At 31.8% G+C, this 23,233-nt stretch overlaps 1 protein-coding gene across 1 annotated transcript in view; it reads left to right on the top strand.

Moving 5' to 3' along the window:
- LOC113549659 overlaps positions 1–23,233 on the top strand; it is a 39,812-nt gene that overhangs the window by 15,113 nt on the left and 1,466 nt on the right. The window contains exons 2-6 of the mRNA XM_026951057.1: positions 7,249–7,365; positions 11,048–11,317; positions 13,125–14,632; positions 22,433–22,552; positions 22,652–22,910. Of these exons, the coding sequence (XP_026806858.1) occupies positions 7,249–7,365; positions 11,048–11,317; positions 13,125–14,632; positions 22,433–22,552; positions 22,652–22,910 (2,274 nt within the window). The remainder of the gene's footprint in view (positions 1–7,248; positions 7,366–11,047; positions 11,318–13,124; positions 14,633–22,432; positions 22,553–22,651; positions 22,911–23,233) is intronic.

The following is a 23,233-nucleotide window of genomic DNA, read 5'->3' as shown; positions in this document are numbered from 1 at the left end:
TTAATGTTCACTATAAACACAACAGAGCGCAAATGATGTATTGCAAGTTAGGTATATGCATTGTATTTATTTAGCCCGTCTGTTGGTGTTTCGTTAACTATATATAATATTATTGCCGTCTGTGTTTAAACAACGTACTTTTGCGCGCAAGTGTTCTGTCCTCAAAATCTATTCGCATACTGTAAAAATGGATTTCAAATGAAATAATAGTATACGTTCCGTTTGTCGTTCGCAGTACACACAGTATATGTATAATATTATAGTCGTATAAGTACCAATGTACATATTTATTTATAAATTAACGAATATTATACTTTTCGTTTAATTAAAAATAATTATTTTTTTATTTACTCTCAAGTCGCTTATAGTTTTTTAAAAGCAGTTTCTATTTTACAGTTGAATTGAATAATTTGCAATTTCATTTTATTATTTCATAAATACCTTCTAATCGATTTTTTATTAAACCATCATGGCATCATTAGGTTTTTAAATTTAAATTCAGTTAGTAGACAACGATATTTTAATATTTATGACCTCATGAGTAAATAGTTATTTAATCAATAGTTTAGAATTTATAGTTAACACTAATTTTGTTTACAAATATTAAGCTTAAAACTAATCACATACTTATGATTATCGGCAAGATTTATCAGAAACATAATGCGTAGTATTATGTATAATATTTTAATACTTTATTTATTAATAATTGCAAACCATAAAATACGAGTAGGAAAAATCTATGTATTAAACTACCTATATCGGCTATACCTATATTTAATAAAATATAAGATTATTAACTGTTTTATCAATGACGTTGGGTAGTAAAATCTGGTATGAATTATACCAGATTTTACTACCTACCTAGTTATGACGTTTTTATAAAATGTTAAGCATATAGATTTTAATAAAATTAGTATGGCCATAATTTTACTATGTTTAATATAATTAATACTATAGTCCTATAATGTCACTCATTGGTCGTCGCAGGGGAATAATATTAATATGATCAAATGGTTGATTATTCATAATTATAAATCAGAGCTTATAATTATAAAGTAAGAACAATTTTGTACTCAACATCGAAGATTTGAAAAATGACGAATCTAAGATACGTTATAATATAAATAATTCACGCGGGTTCCGGTTCGCTATTGTTAAAGCTTATCGTATATTTTCAAATTTATCATGAAAAAGCATATTTTATTTGTTTTTAATTTAAACAAAATGATTATAATTTATAAATGGCATTTATTGCATATATTAAATAAAAAGTGGGTTTTCCACGAAATGAGCTCAATAATATTCTAAATAATGACGAAAGCCTGTAGCAAAGCGAAAAACACGATCTTAAAAATTACAGTATTACATTATAATACTGAGAGCTAACGAAATATTTATGTAATATATATATGTAGGTACTTATTATTTCTTCTTATTATGTACCTATTATAGTATTTTATGCGGAGCGTATTCTTGCAGGAACCTGTGCGAATTCAATTCGGATAATATCGTATGCATATATTATCATACCGATGCTGGGTTGCATGAACAATCACCATCTAAGCATTTAATAATGAATCGATAGTGAGTAAACGTTCCTGTAAACATGACATGGCCCATTAAATTTTATTGAACCATTAAATTAATCAATTTTTCATGCAACCCGCGCCGAGAGAATTAAATGTTTGAAATACCCCGCAGCGTACTTATACAATATAATAATAATAATAATAACGTGCGACGTGACATTTTTGCTCGTTACTTACTGAAGACTCGGGGGGCTGCGTGGTGTCACTGACCGCCGTAGTTAATGTCACAATATTGTGTTTTCCCGGGTCCTGTCGACTAAAAACTCGTGAGCGCAGATTTCACGATCCAACGACGAAATATCAGGCACGCACGCACCTGCATATAAATATATTGTCATACGTGTGTCCGCAGTCGTTACTACATTACTCAGCACCTATCGTGCTCACGCATAGAAGAGTATTAGCGAATAATAAGCGATTAGCCGCGGCCGGTCGTTTAAAACGCATCGTGTGCCGAATATCGTTTCCACGATCCGCCCCCGCAAATGTCGCGCACACGCACGTCGAGGATTGCACGCATATCTTTTGGCAATCAATCACGGCGTTCGCGGTGCACCAGTCACCGGGATGCACCCATTCAGCCATTGTGTATAGCCCGACGACGGCGATGATAATAGGTACTAGTAACAACAGCAGTACGTATATTATAATAATCGACGTCTGTCGACCGGAGAATGGATGATTTTGTGCCCCTTAAATTCGAACGAGCGACTGTTGTCTGATAAGTGGAAAATTGAATTGGAATCCTTTTGCAGGTCGACGTCTTGCATCTGCGTGTACTTGTATGATAAACCAGGAAATACGCAGTGCTGAATGTCCGTATCTATAGGGCGTTTGACATCCGCAATTTATAAAACTTTAACCCCACCTCCCACTTCCGCAAAAAAAAAAAAATATTTTTATTTGTTTAACATAAATAATATGATATACTATTATGTACAACCAATGAAACCTAGAAATTTGACATTTTTATAGTACCTTCGTGTCATCATGTAAGGCTGCACTAAGAAGGAATTTTAAAAAATTTGTATTTTAAAAAAGGATACGCAGGGATTGTTGGTTTACGAAAAACGATTATTTAAAAAAGAATTCTTTGCATTTATTGCGGGGTTGTCATTGGTCAAATAAAATAGTTACGTATTACTATTGAATGTAATACAAGACCCGTATTTTATAATTGGTCTAAACCCCTAAGTATTGTATTAAATATCAGTGTAGTTTATATTTAACGAAATTTAAGACAAGTAAACCCACGGTCATTATTTCATTTATAACGAGCAACGCCAAGCAGGACTAACTGCAGGCAACAAGTATAAATATAACTTGAAATATCCTACTTTTAATTACTTATTTAATACTTTGCGGATTAACAAAAATGTTATAACTCATCCTAATGAGGTCTCCTTCGCGATGATATTGTTTATTATAATATTGTCATTATAATAGATTTTTGTCGTTCACTTGTATAGCCTATGTATTTAATTTTTAAAAATCATGTTTCCGAACATATTACGCGTAAAATAATGAAAATAATGTTATTACATAGTATAATTTATAAATCCATCAGATCACTCTCTCGCATACGTGAACCCACCGATTTTTTTCTGATCGTGTTATTCCGTCGCAATTATAGTTACACGATGCGTTCGACGCGACGAAGTACAAGTTGTTTTCTTTTTCGACGGATTCATCGTATTTATACGTAAAACACGGCGTGATCCAACGGATAAACCATGCTTTAAAACAATGGTATATTTTTATTATTGCGCTCGTAAAATGTTTTTACAATTGTAATTCTTGGCTTTTGTCATGTTTTTTGAATAAACGCTGAAGCATTTTCCTCGTACTAATAACGGTTACCAAGGAATCCCACTTGTCTTATTATATTCTAGATCCCGAACTACCTTTAGTAATACACGTGCGTACAATAATATAGCATTACGAATGATGCCCGTGTATACCAATACGAAATATGCATATATACACCTAATAGGTACCTACCTAATAATAATACAACTACATAGGTGTATATAAATATCGTATATATATACTAATATACTATTAAGGTGCTATAGGTAACCACTCGTCACTCGTAGACCGCAACACAATTACACGCGCGAGCTTTGGCCCGAGTGGGCGAATTGAATAGATTCTTGTTTTTCGCGTGTTATAGCTTGCGACCTTGACGGCCAAAATTCGTTTTGCAGCAGCTGTTTATTATATTCGCCGGAAACGCTGCCGTATACACACATACGTATGATATGCTTATAAATAATATAAATATATATATATATATATATATGTATATGCTTGACACACACACACAACTGTAAAGGATATCAACGAGTACAATACTATAAATGTTATTGTATTATTGTACGACCTACGCGCGCACTTTACGTATCATATATATATATATAATATTATGTATATACCTATAACGATCGAGCGATGTCCCGTGCTGCGCATAACCACGGTGATAGCACTGTCGAAATATTAATTATGAATTATATCGTGTTTATACGTATGCTCAAGGGGTGAGCTGGTTAAGAAAGGAGATAAGGGTGTCCCTTTGGATTTTGTTTTGTCCATTGTCAATTATAAGAACTTATTCATTTATTCATTTTTTTTTTTAAATGACATAAATAACGAGATGGAAGACATGTGTACATAGTTTCATAGCATTAAAATAGATATAATGTATAATAATAATTAAATACGAAAATTATTCTTGTAAATTATAAAAAGAAAATAATGATAACAGAAGTACACGAGTAAAATACAATGTGGAAAAATTAAAAGATATGGGGTTTATCATTGCCGAGACTCATTGATCATTAGTCATTAGTAGGGCGGCTAGGATTTTGTAGTAAAATAAATCCTTAAAAAAGCAAAAAACAGCATTATTTTATTTAAATGTAAATTATAATAAAACAAATTTAAACTACACATTAAATAACATATATTTGGTCAAGTTGTTTTTACTGATTTTATGATTTCTAACGATAATACTTAATATATAGTCGAAATATAATTTCGTGTACATAGAGATATGTTAAAATTTTTTGAAAATAATGTGAAAAATAAAATAAGAAAAAATGAACAAATGGAAAAAAAGCAAAATTAAGTTTACTTTATTGAAATCAGTACGATCCGAAATATTTTTATACAAAAGAATTATCTTTCTATATCACACATTCCTTAAAAAGTAACAAAATACCTATGTAGTAGTAATGAGTCATTAGCCTAACTCATTATAGCCTGATTGGTAGACTAAATCCCGCATAGTCGGTACTGTATACGGAGATGTAAAAAGCAACAGTATTGACTATTATCCGTGTTTTCTATATTTTTTTTGTGTGATTTTAAATTTTTTAAATTTTTAGACAAGTTGATATTGATAACGATTGATTGCACGACAAAGTGATGAAAGCATATATTTACCGTTATCGTGGGGTTATTTATGGCAAGATGCTGTTAATAAATAATAATTAATAACGAACGCAAAACCGTGTACGCTACACAACGCAGTATAATAATATAATGTGAGGTAAACGCGTAAAATGTTGTTTATAGCGTTTACAAACGACTTCGGTCGATAATATATATTAATTATTATTATAAATGCGTTTTGGCGTTTCAACATTTGCTTGTATAATATTATCTTAACGTATTGTGTTTATTATACACATACGGAATCAAAATATTTTAATAGGGTTCACTGATTTTCCATATATAAATTTACGGCGGACAAATAATATAATGTTCGCAATCTTTTACGCAACCTTATATTACCTATATATTGATTATTGGCCCCCGGTAAAAATGTGTTCACTGTTGAACATCTATTATTGTTACTGCAATAAAAACAAGATGCATTTACTATTCCCCCGTTGAAAATATGATATTGATTAATATGTAGTATGAATAGATGCACACAACACATCAGGTGATTTATTATTGACGTAAAGCACCAGTTATTTCAAAAACGGTTTACGTAACTGAAAATATTTTTTTTTTTACTTGGTTAATTTTTAATTGCTATAATAAGTCAATAAAAAAATATTTGATATTTTTCACTTCAAGAAAAATGTATGAATCATACATATGTTTTTTGGTTTATCGTCATTATTTTGCAATTTAGGTTAGATACCTAAGATCTTAAATTCTTAAGTTAAACCAAAAATATAATATATCGTTGTTTAAAAGTATTATTATAGCAATTTAAATAGTGATGTATAATAATGGGTAAAACAACATAATAGGTATAATGATATTGAGCGTGTTACCCAAAATTGGTTAGTGTCAGAAAATCAAAATATCTGTACCCAGTACATAAACATAATATTTTTCACAGTTTATTTTAATTATCTTCGTTATTTTTACTTAAACTACTCGTTCAAAATTCGATTTTTACGCATAGTGAATTACAAAATTTGCATTGCCATTTGAATAATAAAGTAAAAATAATTTGAAAAATACGGTAACATAATATTATTATAATGTTTGCAAAAATGTTGTTTTTTAACGACTCGAAATTTGGCGAAAAATATTTTCAAAATCCCATTGGTAGGTATAATATTTATATAATCACTATATTATAAAACTATAAAATATATTATTATACGAAAAGCCGACGTGTCCGTCAGCCGCGAAGACGCGTTACAATCATAATAATATATAGGCACGCGGCGCACACGCATACGCGCGGCATATAATATTGGGCAGTGTGGGCGCCGTAGTTTCGTGTGGGCCACGCGGTCCTCGGGCTCCGATACCCGGGTTACCCTACATGGACAGTGACGCAACGATCGCGCGCGCACTCCTACCTCAACGCCACGCGCCGCCGCGGAGTTAGGCGGACGGACCGACGAAAAAAATAAAAAATTAAAGAACAGAGAGAACGGAATTAGCTGACATAGGTAATATTATTGTTAACGTTATTATTATGCAAAGGCGACGGGCAGCATTTCCTTGGGTTTGTAGAGTTATTGAGCTTTATTAATAATTATACCTAACGGTTAACGCGTATACAATATATAATATCATTTAACCTTCTGAAAGTTTAAAGTTTATATGGTGTAAAATAACTAATAATAAGTGCCGTTACGACGGATTCTCCGACTATAGTTAAGTTATTAAGTTTTTTAGAGAATTAGCCGATATGTACCTACCTTTAACTTATTAACTAATCAATGCGCCCGCCTTTGCAATATTATTTAGGTGTCCGCACATATTATGATGCACGCAAAGACCCAAACTTTGTTGATAATAATTATTCCACTCGAGCGCATACCCAATAGAACATTATACTAAGTTATTATTATTAGTTCGTTTTATTTTAAAAGTTGTTTTACAATTTTGGTTTCGCAGGCTATTAGTTTTTCTTTTTTACAATTTGCATTGTTGTTGTTGTTGTTGTCGTCGTCGTTATTACAATAATAATGAAATGTTTCATATTTTTATTATGTTTATTCGTCGCGTGCGTGCGTGCGTGTGTGTGTGTGTTCGACGACCACACGTGAAACACAAACACTGTACACACCAACGCGCGTGACAACGATTAAGCGAATTTAATATTTTAATTACCTAAACATAGGTATTTATATGCACATTTTTTATATAAAACTATACATTTGTGCACTCGTTTTGTCCACAGATCCCGAGCTAAACTCCCCAAACATGCTGGACGTGTACAGATCGGACTCGCAAAAGTCCGACTCGTCGCAGAGGCCAAGAGTGTCGTTCAATCGGGACGTGCGAATCAAGAAAATCGGTATGCACACAATAAGTCTTCTCGTCCTGTCTTATATAATAACGTATTTTTTTTTTTATAGTTATTACTTATAGTCTATTTCGTGTACGTCAACTATGTGGTTCTCGTGCATGTAACGTGGTTATGCGTACGTATAGGTACTATAGACATTAGATTGGGTTAGGCTATATATTATTGTAACACGATATTATGGTCAGTGTCGGGATTGCCGAGGTCCGTATGGTTTATTGTTTTACCTAACCTGACATATTATTAAAATATGCGCGTGTACGCCTCCTCCCCACACAGTTTAACCTGCCACAAGCCGGCGAAAAATAATGTCGAAATAATGAAGCTTACAAATTTCCATTTAGGAAGACACGCCGGTAAGCCTCCTCCCACTTTGAAATATGTAGTTATATCATAACTATATGCATTGAAGTTTTTTTTTTTTAATAGAATTTAAATAATTTTTCACATACAAATAATGCACCTGTACATAAAATTACACTTTTAACCCAAAATCTTATACAAACCATTCTACGTGTAAAGTGTGTAAATGAAATATGTCGTAGAATGGGGACAATTTTGTATAATTTATATAATGTGTATTGTATACATAATGTTATTTTTTTTGAACACGGGTAATAACTTTGCCCTTTTTTACTATTATTATAAACCTAAACACGGTGAGCACACGATGAGATATCCCGAGTGTGTCACGTTTTTAATTTTTACCTTTTTCATAGCCCGAGTGCATCCGCAGGTCTTATGAACAAAATACATTCGATTTCCCAAGTACGTCTACAACTACAGTATTATTGACAAATTATAATGAATTGCATAGTTGCATTCTTAGTCCGCAGCTGTAGTTACTTAATTAATTAAAATTACTTAATCGACCAAAAACGTTTAAGATACAAGTTCGACGATTGATTATAATAGTTCAAATTTAAAACTATAATATTATAAACGCGATTTTCACAGTTAAGGCTGTAGCAATGTAGATAAACTGTATTTTGTTATTCGATATCGATTAGAACTAAGTACACCTACGATTCATTCACTGTCAACAAATAGGAGTTCATTATAGTTTCGTAATAGACAATTCGTATTTTTAGTTTTTAACAAATGCTATTTCTAGATAACTTTTCAAGTCAAAACGGCAAGCAAGATACTAAAAATTAGGATGGGTGTAATTGTGTAAGCTAAAATAATTAATTAATTGTACACCGTGACCCTATTTAACCTTTTTTTTGGGGGGGATACACTCGGATGATACCTTATTCGGGAGGCACTTGGGACATTAAGTAAGGATCATTTCTGGACGCTCTCTGAAAAGGTTAAGTTGAACTTCCACTAGAAGTGTAGGTGCCACGATAGAATGAATGATGATGACGTGTCCACTGCAGTGAAACGAACGATATGACGAGGGTTTAAAACATAATTATGGTCATTTTAATTACAATAATAAAAAAAAAATTATTTTGCACATTTTGTATATAAATACCCATATTATGTACAGAGTTTTTTTTTTAAATATAGCTCGACTGTTATTAAAAAATGTGTACAAGCATTTCAGAGGAAATGATCTAGAAGAATAAAACATAAATAAAGTTGAATAACCAAGGACAGATGCAAAGATATTAATATCGACAATATATTATTATGAATGGAAGAATATACGATAATAAATTGTAAACTTGTGTATGTGTGTGAGAAGCAAGCAGTAGAAACAAAAGATTTTTTAACTTTTATTACGAAAATAAAACTTAGGTATGGATTGTATAATATGTACATGTGTATTTACTATTTAGTACGAACTACGAAGCCACTGTCAATAAAATAAGTAGGAGTTGATTGATGATTTTGAAGAAAAAAACTCAATAAATAGGAATTTATTACATAATCAATTATTATAATATTTAAAAAACATAGGTATATACATAGTTTCTATCGACCTTTAAAATATAGTTACTCATCACAGGTCACGAAACATAACTATTAACGTTAAAATAAAAAATAAATTAGGTTTTTAAGAATAGACTGCCGCCAAATTAATAATATTATTTAAACATTATAATATTATCTTGCAATCATATACCTAAATGCCTAATATAATATGTTTTTTAGACCTGCTGTCCGAACAATCGGATAAATAATGTGAATAAGTGTTATATATTACCGAACTACGAATAACTTCATAAAATCATAACCCATGTAATTTAACATTAATATGTGTTTATTGTTTAATATAAATTATAATATACTTGCATAGTTGCATATATAACGTAGTCAAGATACAAATTCTTAGTTATTGAATATAATGTAAATATTGTAGATTTATAAAAATATCATGTGTAAACATGTGTTTAAATGGAACACAACTAGAGATTAAAGAAACGGTTTCATTCAGTTTTTTGAATAAAAGGTGCTCAAGATCATTCGAAGTATTTAGGGCACTCGTGGAAATAAAAAATGAAAACGTATATTGTTATATTATTTGTCTAGAGGTCGAATAAACGATTTGAGATTGTACAAAAGCTGAATAAGGACACTATATTACAAAGATTTAAAGAAATTAACGATAAGAATGAAAGTTTAGTCTGTATGATGGACTGAACATGTTCGTATAGATAACGTGACAAACCGAGAAGTATAGAGCTAGTCCACCTATTAGACCAGTACAGGAGAAGGTCAAGAAATGGGGCGTCGTTCAATGTCATGAATAATATTTTGTAACGTTTTTGGAATATAACCACAAATATTTCCGGACAAATTAATAGTTGTCATACATTTACTATTGCCATGCCTTGACATATGCAATTCTAAATAATTCGTTGAAAATCACTTTATTGTTGGTAATAAAGTTATAATGGAAAAATAATAATTTTATGCTATATGTACATGTATGGGTAATATTGTTTTACAGATTAGATTCAAGATATTTTCGTATAGAATTTTTATAAAAAAAAAAAAAATAGATATTATAGTTTTAAGTGCATATTGTTTGGATCTTCTTAAGTAGGTAATAAGTAATTATTAAGTCGTACCTACTTATATTAGATATAGGTAGGTGGTATGTACCTCCTATAATTACCTCTATAATAACACTGACGGTAAATATGTATTTAAAGTATTATTAATTATTTAAACATGATACAAGAATATACAATTTAGCATTCTAGAGTTTCTAAAAACATTTAACTATTTTTCATAATTTATAAAATAGATATTAATTAACAATTATTATACCTGGGAATGAATATAATAATGTCTAAAATAAATGTCACAGTAATTATTTTTCTCATAACGTAAAATATAAAATAATTTGAATAATCAATACTAGAAATCTATTTATTAAAAAAGTATTATAATTTCGAGCTTTTTCGAATAATATTAAACAAAAAAATTAAATTCACATTGTCTAGTTTTTTGGTTACAAACATAAAACTATTGTAATATTAGAATAATTTTAAATTTGATCCTCGTAATGCGTGTTTCTAGTAATTTTGTAATGATCATATCGTAATGAGCGTATCGCATGATTGTTGATGTATCATGAGATGGCACGAAAAAACTGTTAACGGACAAGACTTCTCGTATATTTATGAGTCTGAAAAATATAATTTTTATACGAATTCCAAGATATTTATTTGATGAACGTATGTGGTTCCTGACTTTTTTTTTATTTGTTTATAAGGCAACTCGGATGCAGCAAGTATTGTGGAAGCTTTAGCTGGAGATGGTGAAGGCCACTTGGTGCCCACGCCAGTTCGCAGGGAAAAGATCAAAGCATCCAAGCGTGAACTTGCGTTGGAAGCTGACCGCGTACTTAAGCAGGCGGATAGCGTGGCCTCGCTGCACTCGGATGTACCGCCGAGAAGACAGCAGAGGAGCAAACCAGATGGAGGGTCCCTTCAACGAAAAACCAGCTTTGGAGGGACAGATTCGAAAAAATGGAATTCTGAAGGTAAATGCGACCATTTAGTATCGAAAATTATAATATTGTTATTACTAACATCATTTTAGATTGTACCTATATGTAACTGCAGTAGTCCGGTGTAAGGTATTAGGTATAATATTATGATTGGATATATGTATATTATATAAAATATAATATTGTAATAATAAGCTTACAATAAAAATAAAAAAATGTTCCCGGTATTGAAATTATTTAAAAGTTAGCTATTTCATAATGTAAAAAATATTTAAGATTACATATATTGTGTGTATTGTTAAAAAATGTTATTGACCAATAATAATAATAATTCATGGTCTCAAGATACATTACTATTGTTTTGACACAGGTTATTCTGAGAATATTGAAGAACAAAAAAAAAAACTAAAAGAAGTATAAATAACATTAAAAATAAAATTTAAATACCCCAAAGATAATGAAGTATTTCCAATTTTAACTATCGATTGTAAATTTATATATTGGAAGAAAATGGTAAATGATTAACTCCTCAATTTAAAAATCTATTTTTATCATCAAATTATTTTTTAATAACCATCATATTATAATATTATTTATTAATAGATTTATAAAGTTTGCAATTAACGTGAATATCACTAATACAATTTAAAAATATGAAGATATTTTATTCTATTTTAATAAAAAGTGAATTTTTATGTACCCAAAACCTAAAAGTCTTTAAACACATATTTAATTTAATGAATTTATTCTTTCTGTTTGAACAAAATAAAAAAATAAAAATATGTAATAACTTATTTTTAACATCATTAAAATAAATTGTAAAACTTTTCCATCATAAGAATATAACAAAATAATTTACAGAATAAAAACAATTTTCCTGGTTTAATAATAAAAAATATCTTACAGTAAATAAATTATCTTACTTTAATAATGTACTTATATAAAATGGAAATACATTTTTAAATATATGAGTATTTCAGAGTTTTGTATACATATTATTAGTACTTTATAATATTCTTAGTAACTATTTTACCTCTCAATCAGTATCTACTTAGATTTTTTATTTTCAAACATATTGACCAATAAAATTATTATTGATAGAAACTTATTTTTTTTTTTACAGAATTATAAATCTTAGAAAATTAAAAAACAGAAAGATTTTTTTAAATTGAATTATTTTTCATGTTATTTTGGGGTATGAATATATAACTGTGTTTTAATCATTTTTAAGTGGCAGCTAAGTTATACTCTCAAAAGTTAGATGGTTAGTTCAATATATGAAAAAAAATATCTTTATCTAGATATGTTTTTGTCATTTTATCTTAAGTAAAAAAATATTTATTTAATCTCAACGCTGGGGGCATGTAGTATTTTTTTTGTAAAAATTACAGTCGAGACTGAACAAACATTACGTATGAGTTTTTACTTAATATCTACCAGAGTGGATAAAAACATAATTATAATACTATATGTATATATATATATAGAATCAATAGAATGAGATGTAAAAAAAATAAACAAGCGAAATGTTTCGTCTCTGTGTACACGATAAATGTATATAAAGTGAATATATATTTTCGATTATGGCCAAGAAGTAAAAAAAAAGAAAAAATGTAGAATATCCTTTAAAGGATTTGAAAATAAAAAAATCCATGCTATATGTTCTTTGAATATTTATGTTATATTCTCTTACTGGAATATCAATACTGCGGTACGATACTTCCGGGTAGAAAAGTACTAAAAGATTAAACAATATTTTTCAAATGCTTAATATTTTCGTGACACAAATTCGTGTATAATAAACGTGTTTTAAATTTATTGGCGTCTGTTGCGGACACAGGCAAACTATCGTCGTACATGTCGTTGGACAGGCCAAAGAACCGGATCAGGAAGAGGGAGCAGCCGACGTGGGAAGAACAGCGGCACGGCGGTCAACAATATCGGTCGTCGACGGACCTGACGAGCGCGGCGGCACCGCCGAAAAGACGATCGACCGCGTCGTCTTCGGGTGGCGGCAAGTTGACCAGGAGCGTTAGCGACGCGGGTGACCGGGACAAGCCCCTGGCGTCCGGCGACGGCGGCGACGCGAAACGTTCGATATCGCTGTTCGGCACCATCCAGCGGATCAAGACGAAGATCAAAAAGCGACCGACGGCGATGGCCGTGGACCGGTCCGCGGAACCGTCGGTAGCGCCGGGCCCGTCGCCACCCCCGGCGCCGGTCCGGGCGAAAAAACAGCTGTCGCCCATCATCGAATCGTCGCCGCGAGACGAGTACTTTAAGTATTCGGTCGGCGGCCCGCTGGACTACGGCGGCGCGTCCCCGCCGCGCCCGGTCCGCGGCCACAAGGTCGACCGGATCGTCCGGAAACTGCAGCAACAGCAGCAGCAGCACCAACAACAACAACAACAACAGGCGGCGGCGGCAGCCGAACTCGCCCGTCAACCGCCGCCGTCACCGCCGCCGCCGCCGCCGCTGCAGTCGTCATCGCCAGACTTTGCCCACGCGCACAACGGCAACGAACCGTTTTCGTACACGGCCACGTCGTCGCCCACCATCGTCCACCTACCGGACGACGCGGCAGCTGACCGACCGCCACCACCGCAACGACAACGACAACAGTATCGCTCGGCCGGCGGCATGGACGACACGTGGACGTCGTACGACGATCTCAGCCACAGGCGGGACGCGCTCGAGTCGAGGCTGCAGAAACGCGCGGCCGCCGTGGTGGTCAGACCGCAACGGACGGGGGCGGGGGCGGCGGCGCGCGCGCGAACTCCGACGGAGTCGCCGGCGCCGGACACGTACGCCACTGTGTACAAGAAGAACGAGACGCTCGGCGGCGGTGACAGATACTTCGAGCGGAAGATCGTCACGGAGCACCGGTTCGCCCGCAGGACGCCCAGGCTGTCCGGCGACGGTGCGGGCGACGACCACGAAGACAGTGCCGTCGACGCCGACCACCGTGACCGCCGCGATTACCGCGACGCCGCCGTCCACCACGACGACCACCATCACCGCGACGCGACCGCCCGGACGGTGGACGCCGGCCGCGGGCGTCCGCCGACGTCCCGGGCCTCGTCCGGCATGCCGACCATCGTTTCCCGGAACAACGTGACCGTCGTCAACGGGCCGTCGCGCTCCGCTTCCGTGTACGCCGCCGATAAACCGGCCAAGAAACGTTCCAGGCTGGACAAGTTCAAGATGCTATTCACCGGTGGCTCGTCCGCGTCAAAGGAGAACAAGCGGCCGTCGCCTTCTGCCAGAACTCAGTACAACTCGTCCGATCCCGAGTCTTACACGTCGTCTTTACGAAAACGGTACAACGTGTTCACGGGCACCGACAACGTAAGTACACGATAATAATATATTATTATATTGATAAATTAAAGGTGCACCGCAGTACCTATAATACTGTCGTATTGCGCAAACTTTAAGGTTCTATACGATAATATAATAAAATATTTAAATACCTAATATAATAATAAACGCCGTCAGTAAATTTTCACCAGTACAGGTGTAATTACGGAATGGAGGATTTGGGTATCATACCCCTCCCTCCCAAAGGAATTTTTTTTAAGACATTTATTTACATGTTTAACACTGATGATTTTTCAAGGATTAAATTATTGGAGTGTATACAATACTATACATACATTGAACTAAACAGAAGCTACAAATTTTGTAGTATACTAGTCTACAAATGTACCGAGTACCGACTCGCATATTTATGCTATGACTTCGATACGAATTGTTTTAATATAATTTGTTTCCACGTTTCCACACACTTATACATGTACTTAAATCGCAATAGTTGTATTGAGAAGTGTTTATGATGCCTTATTGCTTATAAACAAATTTTCGAGCTAAAAGAACAAGTAAAATTACGAAAATGACACTCCCCCCCCCCAAAAAAAAAAACATGTATAACTGAATTATGCAACTGATAACCCTTCCACTTTCCACGAGGTATTTTCATATTTTTTATTTTTTTCTACTCAATTTGTAAGTTTAGAACCAAAGTATATACAAATTTAGTTTTGAATATATTCGTGTGGTTTTAGGTGTTTGGTAAATACTTTGGTAAGTAACGTTTCAAGGCCACCTCTACAATTTAAAAAATGATTGTTTTCAAAAATTATCAATGCCAGTATTCAGTACAAAATGTAAATGAATTATTACAACCGTTATTCGAAAAAATCCGTTGAAACCGAAAAACGTTTTACATAATATATTTCAAAGCATATTATATTATAAGTACGATACATAATCATAATAAAGAAAAAGATTTAAAATTCTATAAAATACACCTTTGTTTTGTTTAGTGTATATAGTACATTTTGAATTTTCAAACATCGTGCAACCCCTTTTTTGTGTTTATTTTTGATTATGACGCATACTATGTGAGTAAATCGATTTTAATCCGTTATTTGATGACGAAATTTTACAAGCATAAAGTCCTCGTGTCGCAGACGAGTACCAAATTTGGTCAAATTATTCTCGCCCTCGCTATCCTATAACGAGTCGATTAGTCACGTTTTTTCGGCAATAACGCCGAAAGTGTTCGATACTATATGTTTTATTTACATTTAATATATGTTAAACATTAAATATTTAACGAAAAGAAAAAGCTACGAAATAGAAAATATATTTTTGGGAAGTTTTATATATTTTTTTTAATACGATCGAATTTTGGCGCGGTTTAGCTACTATTATACTTCATCAATTTGGCACCATACGTTAGCTTATAAAGTTATAAGTTAGTCTAATAAACTGATTCATTAATACGTTCTCGTATTATACCGTTGACGCTTGACATTATAATATATAAATGAGTTTTTTTTTAAGAAGAAAAAAATAAATACAATGTTAACAAATTTGTGGATCGTCACGTTTTATTAAAAATGCTAGTTTTTCTTTTCGCAATTTCCTACAATCCCACGTCTATATCTATTAAAAATATTATTGGAAAAACAGACAAAATTACGAAATCTTTCGAAACATATGAACTCCTCTTTTGTAAACATGTTCAATGGACGGACATGGTTGAAATCTCGTTGCCAACACATTATATTAAAACACACATGCACACACACACACACACACGTGTATATATATATATATACATAATGTTAGCCATTGTATAATTGTTATTGCTGCAGTATTGCACAATCTATAGATTATCTAGTTAATAGTTATTACTGTATTAGGAAAAACGAAATATGTATATGTACCTACGATAAAATTAAAATACAAAACCGATACATAACTAAAATGTTAGACTTGTTATAAATACAACGATATCATCCTACGGCATCAACATGTATAACAATTAACATAACATTAATTTGTATAGGCAAGGCTGGGTATTAATGAGTTAAAAATTTAAACTTTAAAGTTACTTACTTTTAACTATATCACATAGATATTGAGCTATTATTATTATTATTTTTTTTAAGTACAGTAAAACCTCGATAAGACGGAATCGCTTGGGACCATGCAATTTTTCCGTGTTAACAGGGTTTCCGTTTTGACAGGGTTCAAAAAAATGAAATTTTAAAAAAGTACCAAAGAAATTTCCCGTATTACCTGGGTCTCCGTTTTACCGAAGTTCCGTCTTATCGAGGTTTTACTGTAATTTATAATTTGAGTTAAATTATTTTCATGAATGATAGATATGTAATGACAAATTATTAACTAAGTAATTAATTTAATTTTTTTTCTAATATTATTATATTAACCCCATACATTTAAAATGTATTCTATTTTGTACAAATTATTGTTTTTTTAAAAAATAAAATATACTCGTAATATATGTAATCGGGAATAAGTAGGAACCTATATATATATTACTTAAAATCTTTTAATAAAGTTACCATTTAATCCAGACATATTAATTTCAAATCTCTTAATTATAACATTATCAGATAACCCAGTTCAGAATTTAAAGAGACGTTGATACCTACATGTGGTACACATTTAGAAGATAATAATATTTTAAAAAATAACCTAAATAGTTTTTATTTTCAGTTGGTCAGGCTTAATTATAGGACATCGGAAATTACAAAATGCGTCCGTATATTTTGTTTTAAATTAAGTATTTAATCGTTAATTTAATGGAAAGACATGCCAATATAATTTATCCATCATCTCAATAGTGACAACATATATTTCACAACCTAAACATATAAAAATATTTCCAAGAGCTTCGTAGTCATTTTTTTCCATGCGCCGTGCAACATAAATTGTCTTGAATACTTTTTAATATCAGAAGCTTTCTCAATGTAATTTGGTTTTTTGGTTTATTATTGTATAGATAATTAATCATCCTCTCTTATTTAATATATATACATAAATACATAATAATATATTAATAACAATAATACCTGAATCATTCCCTTGTTGCCTATATTGGCTGTAGTTAAATGATTTGTATAGGTAAACGTCGCCCATTAATTTTCGGGATTCAAACTTCGACTTACGCTGCAAGTTATATATACAAATATCATAAAATATTACTTAAATATAAAAAGGTCGTTTACAGTGATAATAATTTATAAATCAAGCATATTATATTTAAGATTTAAGATTTAATTTTTTTTTATGTATATATTGTTGTCATAATATAATATGTACACTTATATTATATATGCATTCATTCTCCATAATTATTCTGTTGCAAGATATGTTTACATACATTTCTCTCTGTGATTTTTTTGTAGAACTTCCTAAAATCTATTTTTAAAAATTATAATGATAAAGCAAATAAAAAGTTTTTTCACTTCTTTAATTATTTGGTTGGTATTGTTTATTTTATATCATTAATAATTTATATATATGATTTTAAAACAATGGGGTATGTAAATGGTTAGCTGGTGTTAATTTAAAACACCTTGCTAATTTAAGTGCTAACCAATATTTCTATGCACGTCTTGTGGTCGCACATATAACCACACGCTGATAATATATTATATATCATAGTACTAACGATTATTTTCATATTATTACCTTTGGCGTTAAATTCATTCAATGCTAATATTTTACCTATATTAGTCAGTTCAACTTAAAAATGTCTATTTTTATTTTGTTTTTATTATATTGGGATAGAACACATTTAATTAATGAAATTATTTGACTAAATTTGTTTTATACTAATTCAATCATGATAGTGATTCTAGGTGATAAATATTTAAGTTGAATAAGTTAAGATAAATATAGGAAAGGGAGTAAGATAGAGAGTATAATTTAATATGATAAAATAAATAGATAGTTAAGTTGGTTTAGGTAAATATTCTACATAATATCGTGTCGTCCGTGTCGAACATATACATGTCATATATATAAAATCTTTCAATACTTCAATGTACATGCGTTCGGTATACTTCCTAAAGTAATTATCATGTAATTTTCAGTAACATATTATACATGGGTGTTTATATGATTTTAATAACATCCATTCTCCAACTGACCACCTCTTTGAACGGTTAAATGGCGTGAAAGTTAAGAAATAAGAAGTACTTGTTTTCAAAAGTGCCTATACTAGCAAACGATTTTAACTCATAATAATGAGTTAAGAACGTAAACGTTTCACTGTTAGCATATATTATCACTACATTATATAAAATATTGAAAGACGTAAGTATATTTTGTGCTCATGTGTGTTAAACCATTAGAATTTGTGTATCCACACTTTAAAATAATCTTAATATATAATTATTATCATAAATATTAAATAAAATGTATACTTATTTATATAGGTAAGCGACTCCTTATCGTTGATGTCCAGCATAGTAGTATCAGTACTATTAATTTTTCATAAGAGAATCCACTTTTTAAAGCTGAACAAAGTTCAACGATTCGAATGTGAATCTTATATCAAAATAATATTACGAGAATCACGTGTCTAGGAAATCTTCATTTTCAGTCGAATATAATATATAAGCCAATTGAAGTTATGCAATACCCACACTATATATATAGAAATAGATAGTATATAATGTCGTGTACGTCTTTATTTGGATGCGAACCATAATGGTCAACACCCGAAAACTGGTTTGTCACGTAGTATTTCGCTATATTATCGTTATCCTTTCTCCGAGGTACCTATATAACGCTTTATTATGACGTATTAAATTATAGTATGTTGTATATACCAACTTGATGCGGTGGGTTATGTGTGTGTCATTATTGTTATACCACCGTAAAGACCAAAATTCCGTTTCGGTCGATCAGCCTGACCAAATGTTTTAAAAACGCACGAGTACTCTGCAAAGCTATCCTTTGAACTTTGAAGTGGCCAATTCAGACTTCGCCATAGTTCTTTGCTCCTGGATTTACTTAATACATTATGTTTTATATTGATATAACGATTAGGGAATAATTAACAAGTTGAGTACCTTTACCTACTATTAAGCATTATACAGTCAACGCCATGCAGAGATTAAATAATAAACCAATGTTATATGGGGATTGGGGAGAATATTATGCCCTTCACGGGTTGCCTTCAAACGATAATATCCTAGATACTTCCGTAATTAAGCTAGTGGAATTTTGTGCTCTCCTCTTCCAACCCCCCCCCCACACACATACAAAAAAAAATCCCGTACTAGATCCGTCACTGTAGGAACCAATAATATTACAATACCATTATTTATGGGCATATATTAAATCATTATAAATAGTATACAATTAATAATATTATTCTACTTGTCATACTGCAGCACATAATTACACTTCATTAAAAATACATGTAATATCACTGTGGTGATAATATTATAATGCAATTGTATTGTATTCAAAAATATAATAACCGCAGCAGATTGATTTTATTGTCGTTACGCATAATTTAATATAATATACATTATTTATATACTTACAATATTTATAAATTATAAATATATATAAGTTTATACCGTTTTTCGAATTGCATAGGTATTACAATATTATATAATATTGTCGATTTTTATAGTTTTTTGGGGGTAGGGCCACGCGTATCCATCACATACCGCCGCTAGTGGCCAATCGCCCGCGTGCAGAAGTATATTATAAATTATAATAATATAATACGTTTCCGCCGATCGAAACTCCCGTCACAATTAATATAGTGCTTTCTCCGCGCGCGTATATTATTCGAGCTGCAATCTAACCTGGATGTCCATATATGCGCACACGACGGCCATCCGGTGCTCCACGCCTGTGTTGTCTATATGACTATATATCCTTGTCCATCCTTGGCCTCGCTCGTTGCAAATATTACACACACACATTATATATAGTGATCCAGCGATTCACGTAATATACCACAACAATCAGTAGATACCTGCATATATCTATGAAAATACACCGAAATGCAGATGGTCTTCGAAAACCGACGTTTTCATTCCTGCGAATTGCAATAAATACCGTTAAAATCCAAATCGATCGAATAATAATACGCATCATACGCGATGCAGGTAATAATATAATATTAATATGTAAGTATAAGCAATGACTGACGTGTATTAATATATTATATAGATATTGTTATAAATCAGAATGTTTTTGTAGTTATTTGGTACCTACAAAAGATATTTCAAATTAACGAAAAATATTTGATTTGTCGGGAAAACACATTTTTTAAGGAAGTATGAAGCCGAGAAGAGTTTTTTTGTAGATAACTATTTCACATATTCTTATGGTGTTCTGTTATTAACTGTTAGGTACGGCCGAAAAGAATCGTTATTTCGGATAGAATAATATGTTGTTCCGTCGTTGGTACATTCCTATCATATTGCAGAATAAAAAAAAAACAATTAAAAATCGTGTAGAAATGTTGGAATAGTATTGCCATTTTTGGTTTGTAAGCGGTTTTATGTGAAAACGTCGAAACCACGAAGTTATATATATATATTATATCCCCAGGGTCAAATGTGGTTAGGTTAATATAATATATTATGGAGAAAATAGTGCGTGTTATTATTATACGTCCCTCACCTAGTCAGATGATTCGATATTGATAAAATAAAAAACAAAACAATACAAAACAAACATAATAATAGAATATAGAGGTACCTATATCAATATTATTACGATTATTGCAACTCCGCGAGTATAATGGAGTGTATATACAGCTAGAGTAATACACCAATCATGATAATCATGTTTACCCCCATTTTTTCAGTAATGTAATAATTCCAAATCTGATTTTTGAAATTTTTCAATATTAAAGACTATATTTTCAATTTTTTTTTAGATTTATTTTAATAAGTTTGTGATCACGTGTCAACTATAGTTTACATGGAGTATTTTCATTTGTATATGGAATTATTTGATTGGTTTATTCTGATAAATATTATAATGCTATGGTTTTTTCTAACACCTTTAAATATCGTTTGATGTACCTACTTAGTTTTAAAATCTAACTTGATAGCGAAATAAATATCATTTATTGTAATTTGTAGGTATGTTTTTTTATTTTTACTATGATTTATTTAAAGTTTATTTTAGAGATACAAATTTTTATTTTTCAAATAAGATTCTCTACTTTTTCTATATATTATTTAGAAAATAATGTTTTTGAAAATTACAAAATAAAAATTTAAGCACGCGTTTAGTTTTCGGGGTATTTAACTGAGGTAGGTAGTTGTTACTAACTAGTGTACCGAGAACAATAAGCCCATGATAAAGGGTTTGGAAAATATGACAACTATCGGGCTATGGTGATTTGAAAATGTTAGTAATTAATATTTATTTATCAATCAAAATTTATAATTTGTGAAAATTTTCCTGATATTATGAATATTGGATCCAATATTACATTTATTTTAATGTTTTTGTAAAATCTATTTTAAGGACTATTATCCTTAGTTTATATGAACATATTAAAAATTGAAAATCTAAGACATAGAATGTTAACACTTGTTTTCAAAAGTAATATATAATTTTTCTCTAAAAAAAGAAAGGTATTTTGGACTAGCATAATTTATATTTTAGCTAGCACTAATAGTTAATAATCGTGTAACTATGATTGAATATAATTATTATTATGATATGCAACACAAGCATGTCACACAACATAATTTCAAACTTGAAATATTGTGCAAATAATCTTGTTTGAATATTAATATAATATTATAATGATAATTATTATTTTATATTTGTTGTCAACAGAACAAACAGGGAAATCATGTGTCTGGAAACAGGAGAACGTCGTCTCCAAGCAAAACTTCGAAACCGACCGGAAACAATGCGTGGTTCAAGTCGTTGGATAGATTCGGCAAGAAAAACAAGGTGCGCTGTTCCAAAATCACACACACATATGCGAGATTCTCTGTGTATAAGTGACTAATCATAGTTATGTATTGTTTTTATGATTACATTATAATACAGAGATCGAAGACGTTCACATCGGGGAGCGAAAACGACGACGAGATCCGAGTGCATAGAGTGAACGATCGGAATAACTCGAAGGGGACGACCCGGTCATACCACAGCGTGGGAAATCTCAACTCTCTAGATATGGACCATTCGCCTAGGCTGATTGCTGACAAGAGACATTCGCTGATTGACAGTTCAGCAGGCAGCACGACCGAGGGTGATAGTAGTCAGAAATCGCACAAGTCCACAGTCTATCTGCACGCCACCACGGGTACGTCACTGAAATTAGCAGCCTCTTAATTAATGCCGATTATGTTGAATTAATTTTTAATTTTTAATTGATAAATTAATGTGTATTTATAATATTAACGTAATATGATCATTGTATTAGGTCTTGGGGTAAAGTTGCTAATTGTGTAATATACGTGTGATTACAAAACTAACTAAAAAAATAATGTTTTCATTACTCTCAGATTTTACATTAAAATTGCGTCTTTACGTACACGACAATATGACGTCCTTACTATTATATAGTTTATATTTTTATAAGCCAGTAGTTCAAATTCAAAGTCGTAGGAGGGGGATTAAGGAATT

This window comes from Rhopalosiphum maidis, chromosome 1, assembly GCF_003676215.2.
Source record: "Rhopalosiphum maidis isolate BTI-1 chromosome 1, ASM367621v3, whole genome shotgun sequence".
NCBI classification, from domain to species: Eukaryota; Metazoa; Arthropoda; class Insecta; order Hemiptera; family Aphididae; genus Rhopalosiphum; species Rhopalosiphum maidis.
The sequence above is the reverse complement of the archived record's forward strand: the minus strand, read 5'-3'. Positions and strand labels throughout refer to the sequence as shown.